Consider the following 26,293-nt stretch of genomic DNA (forward strand, 5'->3'; position numbering starts at 1 on the left):
CATTCAAGGTATTTCCAATATCATTGATGTAAAAATTAAACAATAGAGGACCAAGCACTGAATCCTGAGGTACACCACTAGTCACTTGCCTTTTCCTGGATTCAGCTCCTCCGTAAACCACTCTTTGATATCTGTCCACCAGCCATCCTTTAATCCAAATCATCAACTTCGGATCCATACCCATGTGCTCTAATTTATGTAACAGAGTTCCATGTGGAATCCTGTCAAAAGTCTTTGCAAAGTCAAGCAGTATCACTGAGTAAGGATTTCCTTTATCCAACTCCACTGTTACTTTATTATAGAAAGTAAGCAAATTACTTAGGCAAGACCTACCCTTCACAAAACCATGTTGCCTCTTATAAAGTATCATATTGCTGTCCACCCAGTCCTGAATTCTAATTTTTACCAATTTCTCCAAAATCTTAACCACCACTCCAGATATATTCATTGGTCTATAATTTGCAACCTCAGTCTTAGAGCCTCGCTTGTGCAAATGGAACTATTTCTCCCTCCTTTCACTCTATTACTTAAAAATAAAATCCATTCCTTTAACTGTAATTAAAGGAGTGGATTTACAATTTTTGGACATTACAATTAAATCCTTTAATTGTAATTTCCAAATATTTAAAGATACGGAGCAAACACGATAAGCATTACGAACATTATACTACTGGCACAAACTGCATATAAACAACAGTGGAAACTGCGCGACGGACAGTGCCGCATTACGCTAATAACTCTCATCTCACTATGAGGTGAATATGTTTGCGCGCGTAGCAATATGACACTGTGGTAAACACAGTGCTGGTAGCGTCCTTCGCCCAATATATAAATAAATATATTTATATATTGAGAAAAATTGTGGTGCTGCAGTTCCGCAGTGCCTATGCAAGAGTCGCCCCTGATGACAAGATGAAAAAGTCGAGCACGATTCAAACATTTTTACTTATTATTTTTTTTTTTTTGTAAAAAAGTAGCTCAATCAAATGTTAAGACATTAAATAAAAATTTAAGCAATTGATTTTTATCCTCTAATATAGCTTATATTGTAATTTTTTTCCAAAATTAATTGATGGATTAATTAATCGCGTTAAGCGAGGTGTTCGTTGCGTGTATAAAATAATGATAATTTGGCGGTAGAGTGCGCTTTTAAAACTGCGGGATGGTAAGAGTTGTGAAGTTGTAGGATATGCGGTTTAATTTTTTTGACTGAATATTTCTGCCAAAACTCGCAGTTTTTTCATAATACAGGCTGCGTTGGATTTTAATTAAATGAATGAAAATTTTAACTCTACCCTTAAGTAGGCTTTGCGTGTGTGCGAATGTATTCTTCGATTAGTTTGTGTTTTGGAGGCAGAAAACATAATTTCCATGGACAATTCATATCAATCAATTCATTAAAGTTTTGGCGTTCGTCTCTTTTTTTGTAAAGAAATGATTTTGAAAGTTGCATTCTTGTAGGTTTCGATTGCAATAATAATCTATTCTACGAAACGCTGCTTACAATGATAATATATTTTTTGGACTTGGGATGAAAAAAGTCGTGAGATGTATATTTAGAATCGGTTGACCATCTAGGATTGAATTTGGACACGGATTTGTGCGTGATGAGTGTTGTAAGCAACTGATTATTTTTGAATTTTTCCGGTCGTTATTCTGTTGTGCAGTGACACATCTCTTTGTAAAGCACTGCATTGTAACTTCGCTTCATTTTAATTGATGCAGCTTTATATCTGAGCAGTAGATAGTTTTTTTTTTCTTCTTGCAAATGCTAGAGATTTTCTGTACCCCCAAATAGTGAGGTCGCCTTTCCTTAGCCTACACAACTATTAGGACTAAATACTAAGAGCAACACTCCAGCTGATCCTCGTATGTTGCATATTACAGCAACTGCAAATAAGTAAAAATGAAGAATTAATAAATTCAAATGTGATTTTGAAAGTGTGAAATGCAGAAAATTTGCTCTTGTTTAAATGACATTGGAGCCTTCTAGGCCCTTGCTAGGCCAATAGGTGCAATGTTTACTGTTCCACACCCCTGCCTCCCTCTCTCTCTCTCTCTCTCTCATGCATCAGTATGATATCATCATAACATCATCCTAGGATATGACTGATCTTATATCATGGTACATAAATGACCATGGCAAATTATCATCCCAAAATGATGAGAGCAGCTCACCTTGCCTTTTCTAATCTTTCATCAGAAAAAAATCAGAAGAATGCCGAATAGCTTGAATACTAACAAGTCTTCCAGACATAATCATGTACCTTCCAATTCCGTACAAAATTACAAAATTGTGCTTCAGATTTAACCTCCATCTTATTTCATCTTTACAACCTTTGTTATGATGATCATTTCAAAAGTTCTCTGCACCGTGCATGTTTGGCCTTGTGGGTGATGTAATACTTTCCACATTCATGTCTAAATAAAAACTGCTCACTTTCTCTTTCTGTGTGCATATTCTGCAAAATGAGACTTTAATTTTGATAAGTGCAGAATTATCAAACACATTATTATTATTAACATCTGACCATTGAATCAGAGATTCATTATGGGAGGCACACACTATCAACACAAAACTCATCTAACTATGCCTTAAATTGATTCATTGTATCTGCATTCACAACACACTCAGGCAATGCATTCCACTCACCAGCCATTCTCCATGCAAAGAACCTACTCCTCTCTTCTCTGCTCACACCCTCGTTATACAGTTTCCAGGGGTGACCTCTCATTCTATCATCTATCCCATTCTCTGAAAAGTCTCTTACGTGTCAACCTGATAAAAACCCTAACTAGCTTATATGCCTCAGTGATACCCAATCCTTCTCCTCCTAACATTCTCTCAATCCATTCTTGGGCTCCACTGACCACCGTTGTGAATCTCTGGACCCTTTCCAACATACCCTCATCACCATGAAAACCTGGTGACCTAATATGTGCACAGTAATTCATGTGTGGCTCGTAACCTTTTTATTTCTGCATGTCAGGGTCCTCTTCATCATCACCATTATACGATGCGATGTCTTCAGAACTTATGCAATGTGACCACTGAATTTCAGGTCCATGTCCACCACCATTCCCAGATCTCTCATTTCCTCTACCTCCTTTAAAGTTTCCCCCACAAAGTGTATACTTTGCATCTGATTGTTGCTTACCAAATTTCAAAATCTTATACTTTGCAATATTGAACTGATAGTTCCAATTACCTGTCCATTCATGCAATCTATTCTGCATCAATCTGCATGCTCTCTCCAGTTTTACATCATATGCAAACAGCAGATGGTTTGGTGTGGAGGAATGTATCATGGGAAATATCCAACAGATGATGCAAATCACCAGTTAAACTTATCTTAATATCATAATATACAAATTGAATGACAGTGGTTGCAAAACTGCCCTCTGTGGCACATCTTGACCTTCCTGTTTCGGGATACTGCATCCCCATATACAACTTTCTGATACCAACACCTTTGATATACACATCACCAGAATGGTTTGCTAACATTGGAATACAAGACATGTAAACATTGGACAGTAGTGATAAATAGAATGGATATTTATATTGAATCCTGTAAATGTATTTTGTTATATAAATGCCTGATTTAACAATAGGAGTAAAACATGAAATTCTTTTAAAATAACTCTTGCCACACATATAGTTATGTGTGGATGATTTGGATAGATTGGAGTTCTGGGCTAAGGAGAATGGATTAATGTGACAAAATGTAAGGTTATGCATTTTGGAGTGAAAAGATTAGCAGCAGTATACCACATTAGTGGAACTCCAGGAGATTGATGAGGCCAGGGAGTTGGGAGTGTTGGTGGATAGGGAGATGAAGTTTAGGGGACACATTGCAAAAGTGGCTAAATCAGCTCATCAAATCACTTGGTTGTTGAAAAATACTTTGACGAGCAGAGACAAGCAAGTTATTGTTCCTCTGTACCGAGCCTTGATAAGACCTCATCTCGACTACTGTGCCCAGATTTGGACACCTAGGTTTCTTCTTGATGGGGAGGAGGTGGAGAGGATTCAGAGATGAGTGACCAAGATGATAGCAGGTCTATGGAATGAACCTTATGAGAACAGGTTGAAGATTTGTGGGGTTGCAGAAATTGGTTGATTGAAATTGGAAGAGGGGAGATATGATTGAGACATTCAAATTGCTGAAGGGTTTCTTTAGGATTAATTCAGAGGATATATTTGAGATCAGGACTGGTGGTGGGAGAACTAGGGGACATCTATGGAAGCTGGGCAAGAGTGTGGTTAGCAAGGGTGTTAGAGCTGGGTTCTTTACTTTTAGAGTGGTAAATGAGTGGAATAAGCTGCCAGAGTCTGTTGTGGGTGCTATGACAGTGAGCGAGTTCAAGGCAAGGTATGATAGATACTGTGAGAATGCCGAATAGTTGTGTGGACATGATGTTTAGGGCTTTCCTCGATGAGTTCAAGGACTCCCTGGAGTCGCCCGTAATGATAATAGTTGTTACAACTTTCTCTCTCCCCCCCATGCTGTCCACAGAATTGCACAAGCCTGATTCTGTTGATGGTGCTGTGAACAGCCAACATTCGTGTTTATCAGTAGAGAGAGAGAGAGAGAGAGATATCTAGCTGTGTGGGTTAACATGCAGTGGGAAGATTATCAGAACTGAGTAGCCCTAAACATCATGTCCACACAACTATTCGGCATTCTCACAGTATCTATCATACCTTGCGTTGAACTCATTCACTGTCATAGCACCCACAACAGACTCTGGCAGCTTATTCCACTCATTTACCACTCTAAAAGTAAAGAACCCAGCTCTAACACCCTTGCTAACCACACTCTTGCCCAGCTTCCATAGATGTCCCCTAGTTCTCCCACCACCAGTCCTGATCTCAAATATATCCTCTGAATTAATCCTATAGAAACCCTTCAGCAATTTGAATGTCTCAATCATATCTCCCCTCTTCCAATTTCAATCAACCAATTTCTGCAACCCCACAAATCTTCAACCTGTTCTCATAAGGTTCATTCACATGGTTGGAATGTCGCTACCTGTTATTTTCAGCATGCTAAAAACACTTGGGATCTGTAGAATGTTTATATATTGGACCTCTTAACTGATATGATGATACAGAAGACGTATCTGACCACCAAAGAACAGGTCATCCACTCTGCATTAGGATGCAGCAGCTTGTGAGATCTGTGAAGGCATGCCCTCTCTGTAATTCCATGAGAACACTGCAAGTGATTTTGCGAGAGATGAAGGTTTCACAGAGAATGATATAATATATAATAACTGATGGCCTGGGGGTAAGAGCCTATCATCATCATCATTCTACTGGACTGCAGAGGATTGCATCATATGCCATAGCACCTAGGATTCAGAGAGGTCATTACCCTGTGTCAGTGATGGTGTGGTGTGGGATGACATAGCATGGGAGATATCCAAGTTTCATTTCCATGAGAAAGGGGTCAAAATCTCCACCAAATTGTATGGTGACTGAATACTTTGTTTCACAGTAGGCAGTGGACCTTCCAACAGGACCTGGTCCCTGCACAAGGCGAGGACCAAAAAACAGTGGTTAGAGGTATGTGCAAGAAACGACACCTCCAGCATCACCAACCTGAAGGTGGATTTGGAGCGAACAGTGGCAGTGTTTCCATTGAATGTTGTGCATTGATATGTGGCCTCACAGACTTCATGTATGCGTGAAGGCAAAAGGGGGACATTTCAAACATTGAGTGCTGCCATATGCATGTTATACGTGTGGTTTGTATGTGCTGAAAGACATTAATGATTTACTGATAGATTGAAGGTTTATGCACTGTTCAAATTGTAACTGTTTATTTATGTCATATTCTACATTAAACTCATTTGTGCTTTACACACTTAGTATTCTGGCAAAACATTCCACTTAACAGAAAAGAAGTGAAATTGGTAGAATAATTATTGAAATACTATGATGCCTTAATTGTTGTTATGGAGACAAAGAACACTACACTAAAACAAGTCAGATATTCCTCTACTTCTCCCTTAGCAGAACCTTATATAGGCACAAATGAGCCTCATTGTCCAATTATATGTTCTAATATCTGTTTGTATCAATCTATGTGAAACTGCCATTCAGTAAGTTTATCTTTTTGTTTAGTGTTGAATGCTATAGCCATTTCTTCCTTTCCTTTATCACTGTTGCTAAGTAATAATAACTATAAGATGTTATGTTTTGGCAACAGTAATAAGGGAAGCAAAGGAATATCTATAGCATTCAACACTAAACATGAAAATTAAACCTTGAATGGCAGTTTTACATAGTGCAATGCAGGCAGATTTCAGATTGGGTAATTTGACACTGACTTATTTGTACCAGTGATCCTATAGAAGGTTGTGGTAAGGAAGAAGTGTAGGAATTTCTGAAGTCATTAAAAAAGGCAAATGACATAAAGAAAAAGCAGATTCTCATCGGAAAACTAAAAGCAGCCCAGGAAATAAATATTGGACATGTAGAAAAAGATTTTGGGAAAATTTGAAGAAAAGGACAAAACTATTATAGAAACTTCTAATATGCTTTCTTTTTTGCAGGACTAGCTCTGTAACTTCTTGAGCTCAACATAACCTTAAGATTTTTTTTTTTAATCCAGCATATTCCATTATTTCCAAGAGTTGTGTCAGGTTTTCAAACTTTTCATTTTTGATACAATTTTTTTTTCTCCATTGAAGAACAAAATGTGTGCATAATTTTCTTCCTACTGTGATATTCATTTTTAACCTACTCAAAATTAAATGGTGATCACTTCCTGTTTTAAATTCCTGCATACTTCTGTATCCAGAACTAATATGAAGATACACCTATATCATTCACTACCCACAATAGCATAATCAGTAAGACTTTTCTTGTATATTCTATACAAGGTGAATTTATGCACCTCATGATGTTGACACTATATTTCAGCATCAGCTGGCAGATAAAACTACTTCAGGGATTAAATTAATTTGCTGCTCATTAGAGATTTATTTTTGTTTAGTACAGATTGTTATAGCATCTGAGATTTACTATTTTAGTTTTGTTAACAAATTCAGATCCACCTGTTCATGCATGGATTCCAAGAGATGACTCCATCTTTTTAGAATTCATGCAGAACTTATGAATGAAATGAATTTTGCTGGAGATCTGCTATATATGGAAAACATTTGAGATGTTGAGAAATTTTAAGTAAATAAAATAATAAATCCTTTCAACAAAAAGTAAATATTTTATTTATATTTGAGCTTTATTTCTAATAATAAATTAACTGAATCTTAGTGTCAAATTCCTTTAAACTTTTTCTTTTCCTTTTTTTTTTTAAATAGATTATGCATAATGTATCAAAACACTTCAGGAATGTATGTTCTAGTAGAAGATTGCTATGGGGATGGCTGAATTCTGTGTTTAATAGGTAATTTATAAAATTAATTTCCATAATAGGTTTTTGAATTATAAAACTTTTTTAAGTTTTACATATTTTTTGTATTTTTGTTTATTTTTTACATAATCCAAAACTCTGCTCTAAAGACAAAGCAGATTTTTCAAGTAACTTCTGGTCTTAAATAATAAATAAATAAAATAAAATAAATCAGGGCAGTGGTCTCACACTGTGTGATGAAATTTATCTGCCACCTATAGATAATCAGAAACATCCATGCTCATCATGGGATTCAGATCCACAACTTGTTGGTTGAAGAGGGCATATGCTGATCACTCAGCCAACCAGGCCAGCAATGCACAATCTCATGATTATCCAGTGTTTAGAGATCATTCGGCTAGTGGATTTTGAGTGTATTGGTTAGTTGAGAATAAATCAATTTCATAATCTTCATTACCATACTTGATGGTGGTCTGAAGTGACTTGACTAGCATCATCCTCCTCCCATAGTCGATAACACTATGTTATCGACTATGGGAGGAGGATTTTTCTTATCTTTTCTTATTTTTCTTTGCCACACATTGTAAGAACTCACCAAGATATTTCTTAGCTTGATTGTTTAGTTGTATTTTGCTGTCTTTACCAGTTGAGTCACCTTCCTGGCCTGCATGTTGCACTCTTCATGCAGCTAATTATTACAAACATTCCGCTCGTGTTTCCTTCCACTTTTTCTCCATTTTTAAAATAAATTTTATATATATTTGTATTTTTATTTATTTTTTACATAGTGCAGAAACCCTGCTCTTGAGACCAAACATTGAACTTTTTTCAAGCTTCTTCAGTCCTCCAGTAAGCGGGGTGATGGCCTCACAACATGTAATGAATTTCATCTCCAACAAAGAATGGTATAGTTTTATGGAAATAATCTTTTTCTGCAGTACTGGTATTATTTTTAGGCCTCAGTGTTAAAAGATAAGGTGGTGTTATCTACTTTGTCGATTACCTTTCTTTCAGTTCATTTAACATCACAGCATGCATTAAACTTGATGATTGTCAGTGCATTTTGCTTGGTTACTAATCTCTGTTGTAGATATTCTTTTCATATTCTTCATATCTGGTATTAGCTGGCCAAACAGTATCATACAGATTAAGAAATGAAATTAACGTAAACATAAATGGGTGAACTTCAATTTTGGATGTTAGTAATGTGTTGTAGGATGGGCTGTGTGGCAGAGGAAGATGGTTTGTTTGATGGCAATGATTCAGTGTATGAATGTCAGTTGAAAAAAGGATGTGTGGAGATAGAAATACAACTGCTGAGAAAGGAGCTGGAAGGAATAGAGACTGAATTGAGAAGGGTGAATGAAGATATTAGAAGGCTGGAGAGGTTAGCTAGTTTGAGAATAATGAGAGTAGGTTTGAGAGAAGGACATCAAAGATTAAGGGAGAGAAGAAGGCGAGAGAATGGGAGAGACAATAGGAAGAGAGGAAATTGTAGATAGTTGAGAAAGTGTGTGGAAACAAGGTACAGAGAAAGATGAAAGGGAGAGAGAAAAGTGGGAGAGAAAGGAGAGAGAGAGAGATTGGAAGCAATAAGAGGGAATTTCAGTCAGAGAAAGGTGAATGAATCTGTTCAGAGTGTCATGTATGGAGATTCAATGATTTGGGAGGGGCACAGAGTAGAGTGACAGAGGAATGCTTACCTTGTGGAATGATAATGTGGAAATGGCAGTGAAGGGAGGGGATGAAAATGTAGAAGAGAAAGAGATGATAGTAATGGTTGGTGTGAATAACCTGAGAGATAACATGAATCGTGTAACAAAAGATTTTAGGTTGATGTTAGGGATAGTACTGCAGAAATGTCTTCAAATGAGATGATGGTGAGAATGTGTAGAAAGAGAGGTGTGGAATAAGTGGATGGGTGAAGTGTAATTGAGGATAGAAGAGGGTTGTATGCAAGAGATGGATTATTACATTTAAGTGCAGAAGAGTGTATGCATTTGGAGAGACTATTGTTTTCTGGGCAAGTGACTGTGTCAGGACAGGGGAAACTACAGTTATACTGGTGAAACATTTGATGGCTTCATGTGGGGATAGTGGCTACAGAAATGAAGGTGTGCTCTATATTACAGAGCTAGGTGATGTATGAGGGAAGTAATAATGGCTATAAGAATACTGGCGATGCACTGGGTTTTCTGTATACAAATGCTAGGAGCATTAGGAATGAGTTTGTGGCATTGATTGACTGAGTCTTTCCAAAGATTGTTGGTGTGAGTGAAACTTAGTTAACTGAGGAGGATGTTCTAACAGCAATAGAAGTTGAAAGGTATAGCATAGTTCAGCATGATGAGGAAGGTTAATGTGGTGGTGGAGTGTTTCTCATGATAGCATATGAATTGTGCCTTCACAGGGTGGAGAATCACAGTAGAAATAACACTAATGACTTTCATAGTACAGCAATCCCTCAATTAATGTGCCTCTGATTAGTTCATTTTCGATTAGTGCATTATTTTGTTTCTATACCCAAATTTGATTAGTGCACCTATATACGTCTTAAAAATAAATGTTATAGATTTAAAAATTTTTCTCTATATACAATTTTTATGGCTAACTATTTAAAAAAATCACTCACTAGGATGAAATAATTTAGTTACTGATTTAAAACATTTACAAAGTTAATTTTTAATGGCATACTACACTATGTTCCAAATTTACCACCAAAATTTACATCGTCTGCTAATCACATAGCATTTTGATGATTGTATGTTGTGCCTCCTTTGCACTTGTTTTCCTTACTTGTTCTTATTTTAAAGTATTTTTCCAACCTTTCATCATGAGTAAAAGAATTAGTGAGCAAAAAAGTGGAAATGTGAAAAAGATTCAAAAAGTAATCTCATTGGAAGAAAAATTTGAAATAATAAAGAAAAATGGACAAGGCAAGTCCAGAGCAAAGATAGGACAAGAACACAAAATTGGGTGAATCAACTATAAGAGTAATTTTTAAGCAAATCTTCTGAATACAAAGAGAAAGGTAAGGCTGCTTCAAGTTCATCATGCATGCACTCGAAATCAAAGTATTATAAGAGTGAATTAGAGAGACTTTTTTCTACATGGATAGAAGATTGTAACCAAAAATGGATCCTGCTAACCACTGACCTTATTAAATCAAAAGCATAAGTCTCTTTGCAACCTTGAAAGGGCTATCAATAATGGAAAAGAAGAAGAATTCTTCTTTTCCATTATTGATAGAGTGCCGGGTGGTTTGAATGTTTCAAAAAAAGAGAAATAGCCTACGTATTAAATTTAGTTTAATCCTTTATCCAAGTGTAAGCAAACAAAGTTTGCACCTGAAGTATCTTCAGGACTGAGGCAACTTATGGTAAAGGTGGACCAAGCTCTCATCACTTATCATAGTATCTCCCATAATGCAAAGCACATCTCCTTGTGAACATGTATAATGCTATGCATTAAGGGAAGGGCCACTACCTAGACCGGTTTTGACCTTTATCAAGGTCTCGTCAGTGGGTGCCAGACACAGAGGTGGTGATACAAAGGCAGAAGTAATGGAGAAGTCATATTTACCTATACAAGTTGCCAAAAGATTTCTCACCTTATTAAATTACTCTGGATTTAGAGAAAGGATTTAGTCTTTCATAAGTTTAGATATTAGTTTAAGTGGATTGGATGGAAAATTAGCTATTTGATAGATATCAGAGAGAAGACAGGTCACAACATGATTCATTTCTGGGTCCTTTAATGTTCAATCTTAATGATATTATCATTGGATTGTAGGGAAATATTTGTGATGCAGATGACATGAAGCTAGGAAGAATTATTAGTAATAGTATTAATGTTGTGGTCCTTCGGGAGGATTTGAATAAACTAGGGTAGATTAATGGATTGGAATATTAGCATAAAGCAGCTAAATGTAGAGTCTTGAAATTTGTGATACACACACGGCTGCATGTACTCTATCAGAGGCATCTTAAATCAAGCAATCCTGAGAAGCTCATTGACCAGCAGAAGTAATAGGATGGTAGTTTCATATAGTTGGACAAAAGCCATCCCTGGAAGTTGGGAAATGAAGTGGTCAGTAAAAGGATCATAAGTAGGATTTTTTTTTTTTTTTTTTTTTTTTTTTTGTGGATAGACCATAGATTGCATTGTCTGAGAGTGGTGTGACTGAAGACAGTGAAGGAATTTCTAGAATGGTATCGTACAATTTGATACTGTAGGGGAAAAAATTGGGGTACTTAAGGGTCATAGCTGTATAACTGAGAGAAGACCTCCACATAGCCTTTAAAGGAATGTGGAGAATCAACCAGGGCTTCTGACCTAATGTCCAATTCTCACCTTCTCGTGGTGCACCCTGTTGGGTATCTACATGGATACTGAACGATGGCAATTTGGGATTTAACCGACCAAATTGTATTCTTATTGACTTAAACCAATATACAAAATGATGGTACAACATGACAAAATTTCATGCCAGCTGGGGTGTCACCCGGTTAAACAAGGCCCCTGTTGTTTTCGCCAGGGAACCAGAGTGAACAGCGAAAAGTCAGCTACTGGAACAAATCTGAAAGCACACCCCAACTCAACATCACCAGAGTTAAAGATCGGTACTATCAACATAAGAAGCCTGAATGGCAAAGAAATGGAGCTAGCTGAGGAATTAGATAAGTACCAGATCAACGTAATAGGAGTGACTGAAACAAAAAAGACAAAAACTGGAGCGATCTTTCTGAGCAATAAATACAAAATGTTATATTCAGGCAATGACAATCAAGGAAAAGAAGGGGTATCCATAGTATTTAACACTAAATACGAAGCTAATCTTCTTGAATGGCAGGCAGTCTCAAGTAGAGTGATATGGGCAGATATCAGAATGGGGAACTGGACAATGAGACTTATTTGTGCCTATAGTCCCACAGAAGGCTCTACTAAGATAGAAGTAGAGGAATTTTTTGAGGCTCTAGAGAAAGCTACTGACACAATGAAAAAGTAAAAGTTGGTCCTTGTTGGGGATCTAAATAGCAGAGTAGGAAGTGATTGTCAGACATACAAAAATGTTTTGGGGAAATTTGGAGCAAAGAGCAAAGCTAATAATAATGGCAAATATTGGAATTCTGCTCAGGACATGGACTGGTTATAACACCATGTTCCAACATAAAAATGTGCACAAATTCACATGGAGAGAAGAGGCAAGGAATAAGAAAAGTCTCATTGACTATGTTATTGTTGATAGTGATGTTTTCTCCCTGGTGCAGGACACCAGAGTGTACAGAGGATTTGAAATTGGAAGCGATCACTATTTAGTCTTGAGCAGGATAAAACTGAATTTCATATTGAAAAGAATGACATATACAGCTCTCGGATGTGAACTGTAGACTAAAATACACAAAGATTATTAAAAAAAAATGAAAGAGTTTGAGAACCATGTTTGAGAACATGGTGGATACAGGAAGTTAAAGAGGCAGTGAAGGAAAAGAAGAAAGCATATCAAAAGTTCCTGGCAAATAAGTCAGCTTGTGCTCTTAGAGAATACAGAGACAAATGTCAGAAAGCTAAACACTGTGTAAAACTAGCTAAACAAAAGTCATGGAATTACTTTGGCAAGAACATGGAAAATAAATATCAAGAAGGTGGTACAATATTCTGGAGGTTGTTGAAGAATCTTAGAAATGGAGGAAAGAGTGCTGTAAAAGGAGTTAGAGATGATAAAAATGGGAGAAAAAGATATCCTTGAAGTATGGAGTAATTACTTCAAAAAATTGGTAAATGAAACAAGCAGTGATACCACAGTGGTATAAAACACTCAACAGGCATACAGTCAGGAATACATATCCATACTTGAAGTAGAAAAAAGCCATCAAAGGCTTAAAATGTGGAAAGGCAGCAGGAGATGATATTCGACCAGAAATGCTGAAGTATGGTGGTATAAAAGTCTTACAATGGCCGCACTGCATAGTTTAGAAGGCCTGGACAGAGGGACGAATTCCTGATGATTAAAAGAGAAATAAAACTGAATGTGTGAATTATAGAGGTATTTCTCTACTGAGTGTTCCGGGCAAGATTTATGCCAGTATACTTGAGAAACGGTTGAGAAGAATTGTGGAAGAAAAGCTTGGTGAAGAACAAGCTGGATTCAGGCCAAATAGAGGCTGTCAGGATCAGATCTTCACTTTGTGACAGATAGTTAAAAATCATGGGAATATAACAACGATCTGTATTTAAGTTTTGTCGATCTGGGAAAGACATACGACAAGATGCCAAGAGAGAAGCTATTCAATACACTACAGTTATATGGTGTGTCAATTGGGCATTATATCAAGCATTACTTAGTCTTTATTTGAGTTGCAAGTCAGCAGTTAGAATTGAAGGAAGTACAGGAAGATGGTTTAATGTTAAATCTGGTGTGAGACAAAGATGTACATTATCCCCTCTGTTATTTATTATCTATATGGATCACATTATGAAGGAAAGTGGTATTAAACATGATATCAAAATTGGAGATGTTAATATCAGCTCTTTGCTTTGTGCAGAAGATGTTATACTTCTAAATAAATCCGTTACAAGTTTGCAAGATTCCCTGACTAAATTGAATAACATTGTAATAGATATGGTATGAAGGTCAGCAATAAAAAGACAAAGTCAATGAAAATAGGTAGAATCATTGAAAATGTCAACTGTATTTTGAGTGGGGAACCTGTGTAACAAGTAAAACATTTCAGCTACTTAGGCACGATTTTTAGTGAAGATGGTAAATTAAATATAGAAATAGACAACAAAATCAACAAAGCTGGTATGGTAGGAAGTCATTTGAATAAATTCATATGGAATAAGAGAGAAATTAGTTGGAATACTAAATTAGCCGTAAACATGACAGTGGTCAAACCAGTTTTAGCTTATGGATCTGAGAGCTGGGTCAGAAGTAAAACACTTGACCAAAGACGAGAGACTGCAGATATGAGAGTCCTGAGAAAAATTAGATTTGTGAACAGATGGCATCAATGGTAGTATCATATTAAAAACGAGGATATTAGGAAAGAACTTGACATTGTCAGCATCCAGGAATGCGTTAGGAGAGCTAATCTCAGGTGGTATGGTCACTTAAACAGAATGGGCGAGGAAAGATTAGCAAAACAAGTGTTCTCTGCCAGGTTGGCAGAAAAACGACCCAGAGAAAGACCAAGATATGATACGGTAAAAAGCTTTAGCTGATAGAAATATATGATCTGATAATATTGGAGTCTTGACAAGTAACAGACTGATTTGGAGGAAAATTGTAGATAGGAAGTTAGTAATGATGTAAATTTTTCATGTAGTACTATCATATCCTGTACCCCCCCCTTTGAGGGTACATGTCAGGAATTGGATGATGATGGGAAAAAATCACCTGTCCATTCTGCTCTAAGGAACACAAGTTCAGCCACTGCCCACAAAATGAGTTTGACATGAACGGTATAAATTGCCAAAATCATATCAAGCATCCCAAAACCAAAAATGGGATGCTTGATATGATTACATGTAACTACTTAGACAGCTCAAAATTGAAAACATTGATTATGGAAAGCAATAATAACGTTACCAGAAACAGCACTACTTTCCTGGCATGCCTTCAAATAAATCTTCAATGCTCTATCAAGGCTGTAAATAACTTAACAGAATTCATAAACAGAAGAAATATTGGACCTGCATTAATACAAAAACCTTACAACTTCAGCAAAAATAATGTGAACTTTCTATCTAATTATAAAATATTTTCCAAAGGATCAGAAAAAAAAGAGAGCTACAATACTTGTGGTCAACCCTGAAGTCAAGGCAATATTAATTTCTCAGTACAGTAATGAGGAATCAGCACTTATTGAAATTATGTACTGCAGAATTGATACTTTTGCTGTGAGTATGTATCTAGACTATTATAATAATGACATAAAATATGACTTAGAAAAAAATGGGTAACAATTGGGAATTTTACCATCAATCACGGCCTTATTCTTAATAGATAGCAACGACTATTCGGGTTTATGGTTTAATGAGAGCACAAACAATAGATGTACAAATTTGGAAGAATTTTTAGCATCCAATTCCCTACACATACTAAACAATGGTAATACCGCGTCATTTGAAAATACCAGAGGAAGCAGCTTTGATCTGACAATAGCAAATTGCACTATTTTACCCGAGATTTCTGAATGGAGATGCAAGGTAGAGTAAAGCTGTTCCGATCATCACATATTAAGTTTCATCATCAGTAACAAAAATTTAAACGGAAAACACAAAACCAACCATTGCATTAACATCAAGGACCTCGCCAACAAAACCAATCTGGACACATTTGTATAAGCATTAAAACGAGAATTTGCTCACCTAATGTCAGAGCACTGCTTTACTGAGATCAGCGAACAATAGCTTAGCTTAGACAAGAACTTAGCCATCTGGACATCAGCACAAGCCGATATAGACTTCCTTGCTTCTGCGCTTTTATCAGGCCTGAAAAAATCCTGCGACCAAACACTCAGAACAACTAAGAAGCTAAACATCGATGGCAGAAAATAAGTATCCTTGGTTGAACGACAAACTAACAGTCCTAAGAAAACATGTAAATGCATTCAGACGACTATATCAAAGATACAATAATCAAGATTTAAGACAGAGTAGAAGACAGAACTACTATAAAGCCAAATACAGATATTAGTTAAAAATTACAAATGTGAAAACAATCATGGAAAAAATTCTGTACTGTTTCGACCGTATTGAATCCTTGGAACTGTATATATAAATTAGCACCAAGCAAGAATATGGAAACACCTCTATTATCAACTATTAAGAAAACTAATGACTCTTACACTAAAACTTAATAGAAACTGCGGCTACTATGATAACAAGTTTATTTCTGATGATGACGAATCAACAGTTGATGAAATCCATAAAACTTATAGACAAAGAATCGAAACAGACATAGACACTTCTAATGGTGATTTATTGGCATCTAATGAATTGAGTCGATATTGAGATCAATGGATCCAAGAAAAAATCTGGGGGGGGGCAGAATAACTACATTATACTCCTAAAAGCATTTGTTGAATTCCCCGAATTCATAACAACAATTTACAATAAATGCCAACAAGGGCGATTTCCTTTATTATTGAAATGCTCTCAAGTTATACCCATAATCAAACCAGGAAAAGAAACATCCGATGAACATCGGCCTGGTTAGTGTATCTGCTCTCCAGCCAAAAGGCTGTGGGTTTGAATCCCACCGTGGGCATGGATGTTTGTGATTGTCTGTGAAAATACTAGTGGTGGTCAGTAGATGGTGTTGGTATAAATAATGCAGTTCGCTGTAGTGGGTGGATTGAGACAGAAAGTGATGGAGACAGGAAGTTGTAGAGTAGGTGCCCTCCCTTGATGAGTCTTTGGACTCCTTGGAGGTGTCAAGTGATAATGATAATGAAATTAGCAAACACAGGCCAATTAGCCTCATAAATGTTGCTGGTAAGGTACTAAAAAAACTTCTGATAAACTGAATAATGGACTTTATCTAGTTAAGAAACCTGTTAAGCAGCAATCAGTTTGCATTTAGACCTCAGTCAAGCACAGTAGATGCAATTATGGAAGTTAAAGAGTTCACAGAAGACAATCTGCAGCAAAAAAAAAAAAATTTACTACTGATCTCAGTGAGTATACAAGGAGTCTTCAATGCTGCGTGATGGCCAGCCATAATTAATCAATTAAGATATCAATTGTTGGAAAGTATGACAAGCTTAGGAGTTTGATTGGTTCAGTGCCATGGCATGTACAACTGCAAGGACTAGAAGTTGATAGTGCATGGGAGGTAGTTAAGAAGAGCTTGCATGAAGCAATGGCTGACTGTATACCTAGAGTCCGAATAATAAATCAAGTAGGGGTTAAATGGATGAATAACACCATTAAGCTTGAGTTGCAAAAAAAGAAACAACTATGGAGGGAATTTAAGGAGAAGGGTGACCGGCAGGCACATGAACGGTATAAAGCACAGGCCAGAAGGGTGACGAGTGTGGTAAGAAAAGCAAAAAAGGATTACGAAAGAACATTGGCCATGCAGGCTAAAGAGAATCCTAAACAGTTTTTTAGATATGTAGCAAGTAAAAGGAAAAATGTACATGGCAGATTGATTTTAAAGAATGCCGATGGTAGGGAGGTAACTGAATCAGTTGAGATAGTTGAGTTACTGAGTGAGCACTTTGCAAAAGTATATCATCCAGGTGGTGACATTGCAGAAACGAATAAACCAGTAGATTATACGGGAATTGTGGTTAATGAAGTGGAGGTGAGTAGTCTATTGCATAACCTCAATGTCAATACATCTGTGGGATTGGATGGTATACCAGCTCGTGTTGTACGAGAAGCAGCTAAAGAATTGTCAGTACCCTTGACCATTTTGTTTAATTTGAGTCTCGGGTCTGGGTTAGTCCCGAGCGGGTGGAAAGAGGGGAAAATAGTTCCACTGCATGAAGGTGGTTCCAAGACTGCTGTAGTAAATTACCGACCGATTAGCATATCAGGAATCATTGTCAAGGTCTTAGAGAAAATAGTCAAGAGGAAAATACAAGATTGGATAAAAGAAAATGGGATACTGTATCGGGGACAGCATGGTTTTGTGAAGGGTAGGTCATGCCTCAGTAACTTGCTCACGTATTATAACACAGTGACGGCTGAACTGGATAAGGGTAATGGGTTTACGGTGATTCTACTGGACCTTGCCAAGGCCTTTGACAGGATTCCACATGGAATTCTAATCAGTAAATTGCAGCATATGAGAATGGACATAGGGTTGGTGAGATGGATAGGAGGGTGGTTGACGGAGAGATATCAGAGAGTGGTTTACTCGGGAGTAGAGTCCACAAGACGGCCTGTGACTAGTGGTGTGCCACAAGGATCTGTTCTTGGACCACTGCTGTTTAATTTGTTCATAAATGATATAGGAAATGATCTGAGAGGAACAGTTCATTTGTTTGCGGATGATGCGAAGTTGGGTAGGGCAATAGTGAATGCAGATGACGTCAAAATTTTGCAGGATGATTTGGATAGATTGGAGGTCTGGGCTAAGGAGAATGGATGTCAGTTTAATGTGGCAAAATGTAAGGTTATGCATTTTGGGGTGAAAAGATTGGCGGCAGTTTACTGCATTGGTGGAACCGTGCTCCAGGAAATTGATGAGGCACGAGATTTAGGAGTGTTGGTAGATAAGGAATTGAAATTTAGGGGACACATTGCAAAAGTGACCAAAACAGCTCATCAAATCACTTGGTTGCTGAAGAATACGATGACAAGCAGGTTATTGTTCCTCTGTATCGAGCCTTGATAAGACCCCATCTAGACTACTGTGCTCAGATTTGGTCACCTAGGTTTCTTCTTGATGGGGAGGAGGTGGAGAGGATCCAGAGGCGAGTGACCAAGATGATAGCAGGTCTGTGGAATGAACCGTATGAGAACAGGTTGAGGATTGTGGGTTGCAAAAATTGGTTGATAGGCGGAGGAGGGGAGATATGATTGAGACATTCAAATTACTGAAGGGTTTCTATAAAATTAATTCAGAAGATATTTTTGAGAACAGGGCTGGTTTTGGGAGGACTAGGGGACATCCATGGAAACTGGGCAAAAGTGTGGTTAGTAAAGGTGTTAGAGCTGGGTTCTTTACTTTTAGAGTAGTGAATGAGTGGAATGCGCTCCCTGAGTCTGTGGTGGATGCTGTGACAGTGAATGAGTTTAAGGCGAGGTATGATAGATACTGTATGAATGTCAAATAGTTGTGATGAATATGATTTGGGGCCTCCCTCGATGAGTCCAATGACTCCCTGGAGTTGCCCGTAATAATAGTAATAATAATAATAATAAATATTTCTAATGTCCAAAAAACCTACTCTACCTTCTAACAACCAAGCAGAATGACTTTCTGTAGTTCATTCACTTATATATCTACAGGAATTAAAACTCAACCCCCCCCCCACCTCATCAAAAGACAGCAAATAGAACGGACAAGAAATCTGCTTTGGAATTTCACTCTAGAGAGAGATGGGAAATCAAGTTCTGCTTGGTGAAGACACATACTGAGGTAGCAGGAAATGAGAGAGCAGATCAGCTGGATAAAGAAGCAGCTATAAATGAACGGTTAGAAACAAGTTACCAAAAGTACTCAAATATGCTATAAAAACACTTGCAGAATAAGCCAAAATTTTTCAGGAAGAAGAATAGAAAACATCTAAAAATGGATCAGCAACCAAAGAATTCTTTGCCAAGTATCAGAAACAGACTCCGGCTAAAAAAAAAAAAAAACCTTTGCAACAGGTTTATCCACGCTGCTAATGGGATGTAGAAAATTAAGACACTACCTACATACATTCCATATCCTGGAATTGCCATCATGCATTTGTTGTCCACACCTTCAATAGAGACTGTCGATCACATGTTTTACAACTCTCAGCTACTGGACTCCATCTGGATGCCCCTAATACAATATGTCATCACTTCTGGAGATGAGTTGCATGTTAAAACAGAGACTTATCTGAAAGTATTACTCAGAATTAATTAATTTTGCCAGTAAGATCAACTTCCGGTCATTGTAAGTAATTATGAGTAACATAAATTACTCATAAATTAAAGATGCCAAGAAATTATATTCTTGTTTAATCCTTTATCCAAGTGTAAGCAAACAAAATTTGCACATGAAGCAACTTCATGACTTGTCCTATAATGTACTGCATTATACATGTCTATAAGGATATGTGCTTTGCATTATGGGATACTAAGGCAAGTGATGTAAAGTCATTAGCCTCTATATATGAGTTGCCCAGTCGTGAAGTTACTTCACGTCCATAGTTTGTTTGCTTCCATTTGGATAAAGATTAAACCATGAATATAATTTCTTGGCATCTTTAATTTATAGGATAACCAAATGGGAAAAACTTTCAATAATAAATTACTGATATTGTGTGAAGAATATGTTGGAAGTGACATGTAATATATGTATTGAGTGCAATGGAACATTTAGGAAATAAATTACTTCCTAAGAGGGTTACTATTAGGAGGAAAATGCAAAAACATACACAGACTCTATTTGCTTGTTTTACATAAATCATTTACTTTGTGTGCCTCCAGTGACTTCATTTTAAACAGGTGTTACCACATATTTTTTGCAAGTGAAAAATTTGAAAGGTGATGCTAGACAGTGTATTTATTTATATATTGTTTGATGTCAGAATAAAAACGTTGTTTTGCTTGTGTATATGTAGTATCGTGTATGTGGGAGTTGTTTTTTTTTATGTAGGGTCATTTTCATTCCAGTTGTTTCTGATTGCACAATTTTCACCAAATATAACACATTGACTATTAAAGGTCTCCATGCTATGTTTAATAATCTAATAAAAGAACTTTTTTGCTTGCATCTGCAGTATAGTGTCTGTTGGCAACAGGATGGTTTTCACTGCATAGGGACATTTTTATTCCACTCTTTGGAAAGAATAAACATAAATGTTTATTCTTTGAGTAAAAATTCATCAATTCCTGAATAAAAATGAATCTTTATGTATAAAAAGAGAACTGTATGTGTTGATTTCTCAACACATGCAGTTCTAGCATATGACCAGTACCAGCATATGCAAGATGTCTTCTATTGATGAGATAGAAGAGCTGCTGACAAAAAAGGGAAAAAAAATTGTAATGAGGGTAGAATTTTTGAGCAGGTGGAGAATTCTAGTAATGATCAGAATTTATTTATGTACATGTTACTATGTAAAAAATGTACACTGATCATCATTGAATAAAAGAAAATTCTTAGAAATAAAGCAAAATATAAATAATGTGTATAAATAAATAAATTGTCCTAGAAGAATGGCTTCTTCAACCAACACATATTCTTGACTTCCCTAGATGGATCACCTGATCAGCATTATTGGTTCATCGGATCATCTGTCCCCCCCCCCCGACTCATAGTTATTTTCTGATCTACCAACAATGTATACAGCCACTGTTTATTATTGGTTAGTTATTTATATATCACAAACCAATATCTTTCCCCTTCCTCGTGTTTAGTTAATTATGCCTATCATAAATGCAAACATGGATATTTGCCTTTATGATTAACTGGAGTTTATAGAATCACATGTAATTTGCTCCACCCATCAACTTATTGACACACACATATAATACCACAAATGTAAATTATTAGCAATTTATATGCATTTAGTGAAAGTATTTCTATTCACAGTTATTCTTTCTCTTCATTATATTTACCAATTATTCTGTCAGTTCACATATTTACGCCTTTTAGTAATTTAAATATACCAATGAAATATACAATTCTCCTTAATTATTTTTTCTAATATATTCTGAACCAAACAGATTCCTTTCTCCTACTCGCTACACCTATCAAAAAACTTCTCATGATATGTGGTATGTCTGTCAGTACTCAAATTGGACAACCAAGAGGAAACATCTCTTCTTGTTACATCAGTCTGTCTGAGAGGATTCCTCTTGATCCAAAGTGAACATAATTATAATAATCCTCCATAGATTCCATAAATTTTTCATGGAAGGTTATAGTTTAACATTAACTTACTTATATTGAAACTTGAACTCTTTCACACTCAATGCATCCTCTTACCCACCATGCCTCTCTTCACTCCCCTTCTAGACCACACCCTTATACAACTTCTATGGATATGTCTTTCTGTTGTCCTCTTTTTCCTTCACTTTGTGTATGATCACTGCTGTATTAATTCTGTAAAACTCTCATTCCCCCCCCCCTTGAACCTTAAATGTCTTTAACATATCATATCTTTTAGAACCTATTCTTGAGTTAACCTCATCAAACAGAAATCATATCACTAAATTTTTACACACAATATTCCTTATACACTCACTTATTTACTTGTCATTGTGCTGCAGTGTGGACTGACTTTGCAACTCGTTCAGTGTATCCTTTGAACTGCATTTTTCTGTCAGCCATTAGCTGCCAGATCCCCAATTTCTCATCTCTACTAGAATTCTAATAGAGAACGTAGCCTGAATGTGCCCCATGGTGCAACTCCATGTGATTATTAATAGCAAAATGGCAAACTTCACTCATCCATCGGAGCTAAACATGTTAATGTTATGGTACAACCCTGCAGTACCGTCGACAGGGTAATATTTAATTGTTTGCTTCAGGGTGCGATCTAATATGGTGATGGCCCTGCAACCTTGACATGAGCATCATACTCCTTCCAGCTTTTTATCATCAGACAACTGAATATCCCTATCAATCCATATTAAATATCATTAACCAATAATTTGAGGAACAATGGCTTAAGAACAGAACCTTGTAGCATGCTACTGATTGCATACTTTTCTGTACACAGCTTCCTAGTATTGTTCACTCTCCTATCCATATGACTATCTGTTATCAGTATATATCATTCTCTCTATCAGCTTGTGCACCAACTCCCCATGTAATAATCTGTTAAATGTCTTCAGAAAGTTTCTTATGATATATGAGTCCTCCCCCCTTCCTTATCCAGCATATCATTATTTTAGTTTATAAAATGCAAGTTTTAATAATAATTTTTAAATTTAATGCAAAATTAAGATATTGTGACCATACTTTAAAGATATTCTACAAAAGATTTACTGCTTAAAGAATTGTGTTACTTTCTTGTCAAATGCAAATCTTCATTAACAGAACTTTCCATAGCTGTAGAATTCCTTCTGCTGAAGAAAAAATCACTGTTTACCTTTTCTTGACACATTATTCACCTGCCTTTCAGATGGGTCACTATCCTTTTCCATTTACAAAAAGCCAACACACACACACACACACACACACACACACACACACACACACACACACACACACACACACACACACACACAGGAAGATATCTACATAAACAATCACATCATCATTCAGCCCAACAGTATGGTATTTTAAAAACACTTACACACAGATCCAGAGCCATTTGTTCTAATGATATGTCCACAGAACTCAGATATTTGCACCATACCTTCCTGGCCAATGGCTAAATTCCTACAAAATAGATAAAATACTACTTGGTCCCATTACTTCTTCCTCCTCTAATACATAGGAACAAAACATTACCATTCCCTATGTCAGAGGTACATCTGAAAAGATAGCCGAAATACTAATAAAACATGGCATTTGCGTCACATTCAAACTTCATGTTAAATTAACAACTTTGATCTACTCTCCTAATCTTTAGCACATCCTGGAATATATGAAGTTCTTTATGACTGTGACTTGGCCTACTATGAACAGATAGGAAGATCTGTTAACAATCTCCTTGAAGAACATAAAATGTACATCTGCTGCCATTATTATGGCAAGTCAGGAGTGGCAGACCACTCTTTGGACACTCCTTCATACAGGATTAGATGGAATAAAAAGATGTGCTATTTAAAATTATTACACATTGGAAAGATTATTTTTTGAGTCAGCCATGGATATGAAGAATTCTCATAACCTTAACAAATATAGTTTCATTAATTTGCTGGAAATTTGGGAGACTGTTATCTTAAGAACGACTCCACATAGCTATAATACTTTTTTTTACAACATTACGGGGCATCAAATTAGGACTTTAGATGTTTTGTCTGAACATGCTAATTTGAAATTCAGCAAAATATAAAGTTAATAAACATCTTTTTATAAAATAGTTCATTTGGTATTGTTAATATCATTAAAAATAAGTTCCTTCAATACTTAAGCTTGTCTCTTAGTCCAAAAATTATTCTTATTCCACTGCCTTATGTCAAGGGAATATCAGAATGTATTGTAGAAATTCCTAATCTATAAAATTTTGGTACAGATCTAGGATTTCTCAGTGTTTGTTATTGAAGTGAAAATCTGATCCTCACAACCTCTATTTGTCCTGAAATGAGCTTGTTTTTCTCCAAGTTTTTTTTTACACAATTTTTTTAGCCTCTTCTCAGATATGCTTGCATAAATCTTATCTGGAACATTCTGTAACAAAATTTCTCTAATTCTCACATTCAATTGATGAAGTGGAGAGCAAGGATTATGAATGATATGTTGGCTGACATGTGTGAGGAGAGGGGATTACAATTTGTTAATGCGTGGAATGAGTTTGAAGGACGAAGTGAACTGTATGGGAGCAATGGACTGCATTTGAGTGGTTATGGTGTGAGTGGCTTGGAGAAACTGTTGCTGGAAGGTAGAGAAGTGAGTACAGAGAATGAATCAGATCAAGTGGGAAGTGATGTGGAAGAGCAAGAATACGACAGGAGAGATTGAAGAAGTGGTTATGAATGAGGAAGTAAGTGGCATCAGTATGGAAAATAAGAGAATGGGTGTGCAAGATGAACAAGGAAACAGGGAGACTCAGGTGGACAGGGGTACCCACCATGAGAAAGTTGGATGCTCCAAGAGGATGTGAGAGCATGTGTAGACAGGGAAGGAATGGGATGACCTGGAATCAAGAGGAAACAGTTGGAATTGAAGAGGGTTCTAAAACGAATAAGCAGAAAGGAAAATGACCCCAGTCGAGCATGGAGAGATCCCATCGAATGAGTGGTATCAGTGGAACTAGCTGTAGATCCAGGAACGAGCTGTTGTGTTTATATACAAATGCTAGAAGTGTAAGAAACAAGGTAGATGAAATGGTTGCACTAATTGAGTCTGTTCACCCAAAAATTGTTGGAATAAGTGAGACATAGTTAGATGAGTACGACATCCTGACAGGAACAGAGATGGAAGGGTATGATGTGTTTCATGAGGATAGAAGGGGTAAAAAGGGAGGGGGGAGAGTGTTATTGATGATAGAGAAAGAGTTATGTCCATATAAAGAGGGAAATAGTGCCAGTCATTTTGAGGCAGTATGGTGTGAAATAGAGGTGAATGGAATGAAATACTTGGTTGGATGTTGTTATAGACCAGGATATGTGGATGGTAGTGACTATGAAATGTATAATCAAATTAGCCAAGCAAATAAGAAAAGGGTGATCATCATGGGCAATTTTAATTATGGCAATATAGACTGGAATGATGAGATAGCAACTGGAAGTAAAGAAGATGAGTTTTTGAGGGATAACTACCTGACAGTATGTAACTGAGGGCACACGAGGATTTAGGGTCTTGGATTTGGTCATCTCATCACAGGATGTAATTATAAATGAAGTGTCAAATCACCCATCAATTATTGAGAGTGACCATGAGGTGATTACCTGGGTGGTTGCCAGCAGTCTAAGGACCTCTGTAAAAAAAGGGTATATTTGGAACTACAAGGTGGGGGGGGGGGGTGATTATGAACAGTTCAGGAGACAGCTTGCAGGTGTAACATGGAATGAGGAGTTAGCTGGAAAAAGAGATCAATGCGGCTTGAGGGATTTTCAAAAACTATCTAGTAGATGCAATGTCTAAATGTATTCCAAGGGTGAGATGGTTAAATAAAGTAGGTGTGAAATGGATGAATAAAGAGATTAAGCATGCAATACAGAGAAAAAGGGCATTATGGAGGCTACATAAGAGAAGTGGAAATAACCAATTCAATGAGGACAACAAAGACCACGTAAGGCAGGTGACTTGGTTGGTGAGGGTAGCTAAAGAGAGGTATAAACAGCAGTTAGCTAATGAAGCCAAAAAGAATCCTAAGAAGTTCTTTCAATATGTAGCCAGCAAAAGAAAGAATGATTATGGATGGATGACATTGACTGGAGAAAATGATATAAAGACAGGTGTTGCAGAAGGTGTGGTGGAGATACTTAATGAGCAGTTCATAAAGGTCTTTCAATCTTGTGAATGTAACTTCATGAAGAGATGGAGAGCAGTTGATGATGGGGAGAAGAGAGACTGACTGTACGTGAGCAAGAAGTGTTCGGGGAATTGGGTAAACTAGATGTAAATAAGGCTG

The 26,293-nt window shown here is 36.7% G+C and overlaps 1 protein-coding gene across 2 annotated transcripts in view; it reads left to right on the top strand.

Moving 5' to 3' along the window:
• Nucleotides 1-1,188: 1,188 nt before the first annotated feature.
• Nucleotides 1,189-26,293, top strand: part of LOC150102512 (ATP synthase subunit s, mitochondrial) — a 74,159-nt gene continuing 49,054 nt past the window's right edge. The window contains exons 1-2 of one of the 2 annotated variants that reach the window (XM_090399100.1): nucleotides 1,189-1,616; nucleotides 7,333-7,418. In XM_090399100.1, coding sequence (XP_090255226.1) covers nucleotides 1,608-1,616; nucleotides 7,333-7,418 — 95 coding nt within the window. In that variant the 5' untranslated portion in view covers nucleotides 1,189-1,607. The remainder of the gene's footprint in view (nucleotides 1,617-7,332; nucleotides 7,419-26,293) is intronic. The other variant, XM_090399101.1, reaches the window with a different exon arrangement.

The sequence above is a fragment of the Typopeltis vanoorti genome, chromosome 10 (genome assembly GCF_054136105.1).
Source record: "Typopeltis vanoorti isolate ZY-2024b chromosome 10, IOZ_Tvanoo_1.0, whole genome shotgun sequence".
In the NCBI taxonomy this organism is placed as follows: domain Eukaryota; kingdom Metazoa; phylum Arthropoda; class Arachnida; order Uropygi; family Thelyphonidae; genus Typopeltis; species Typopeltis vanoorti.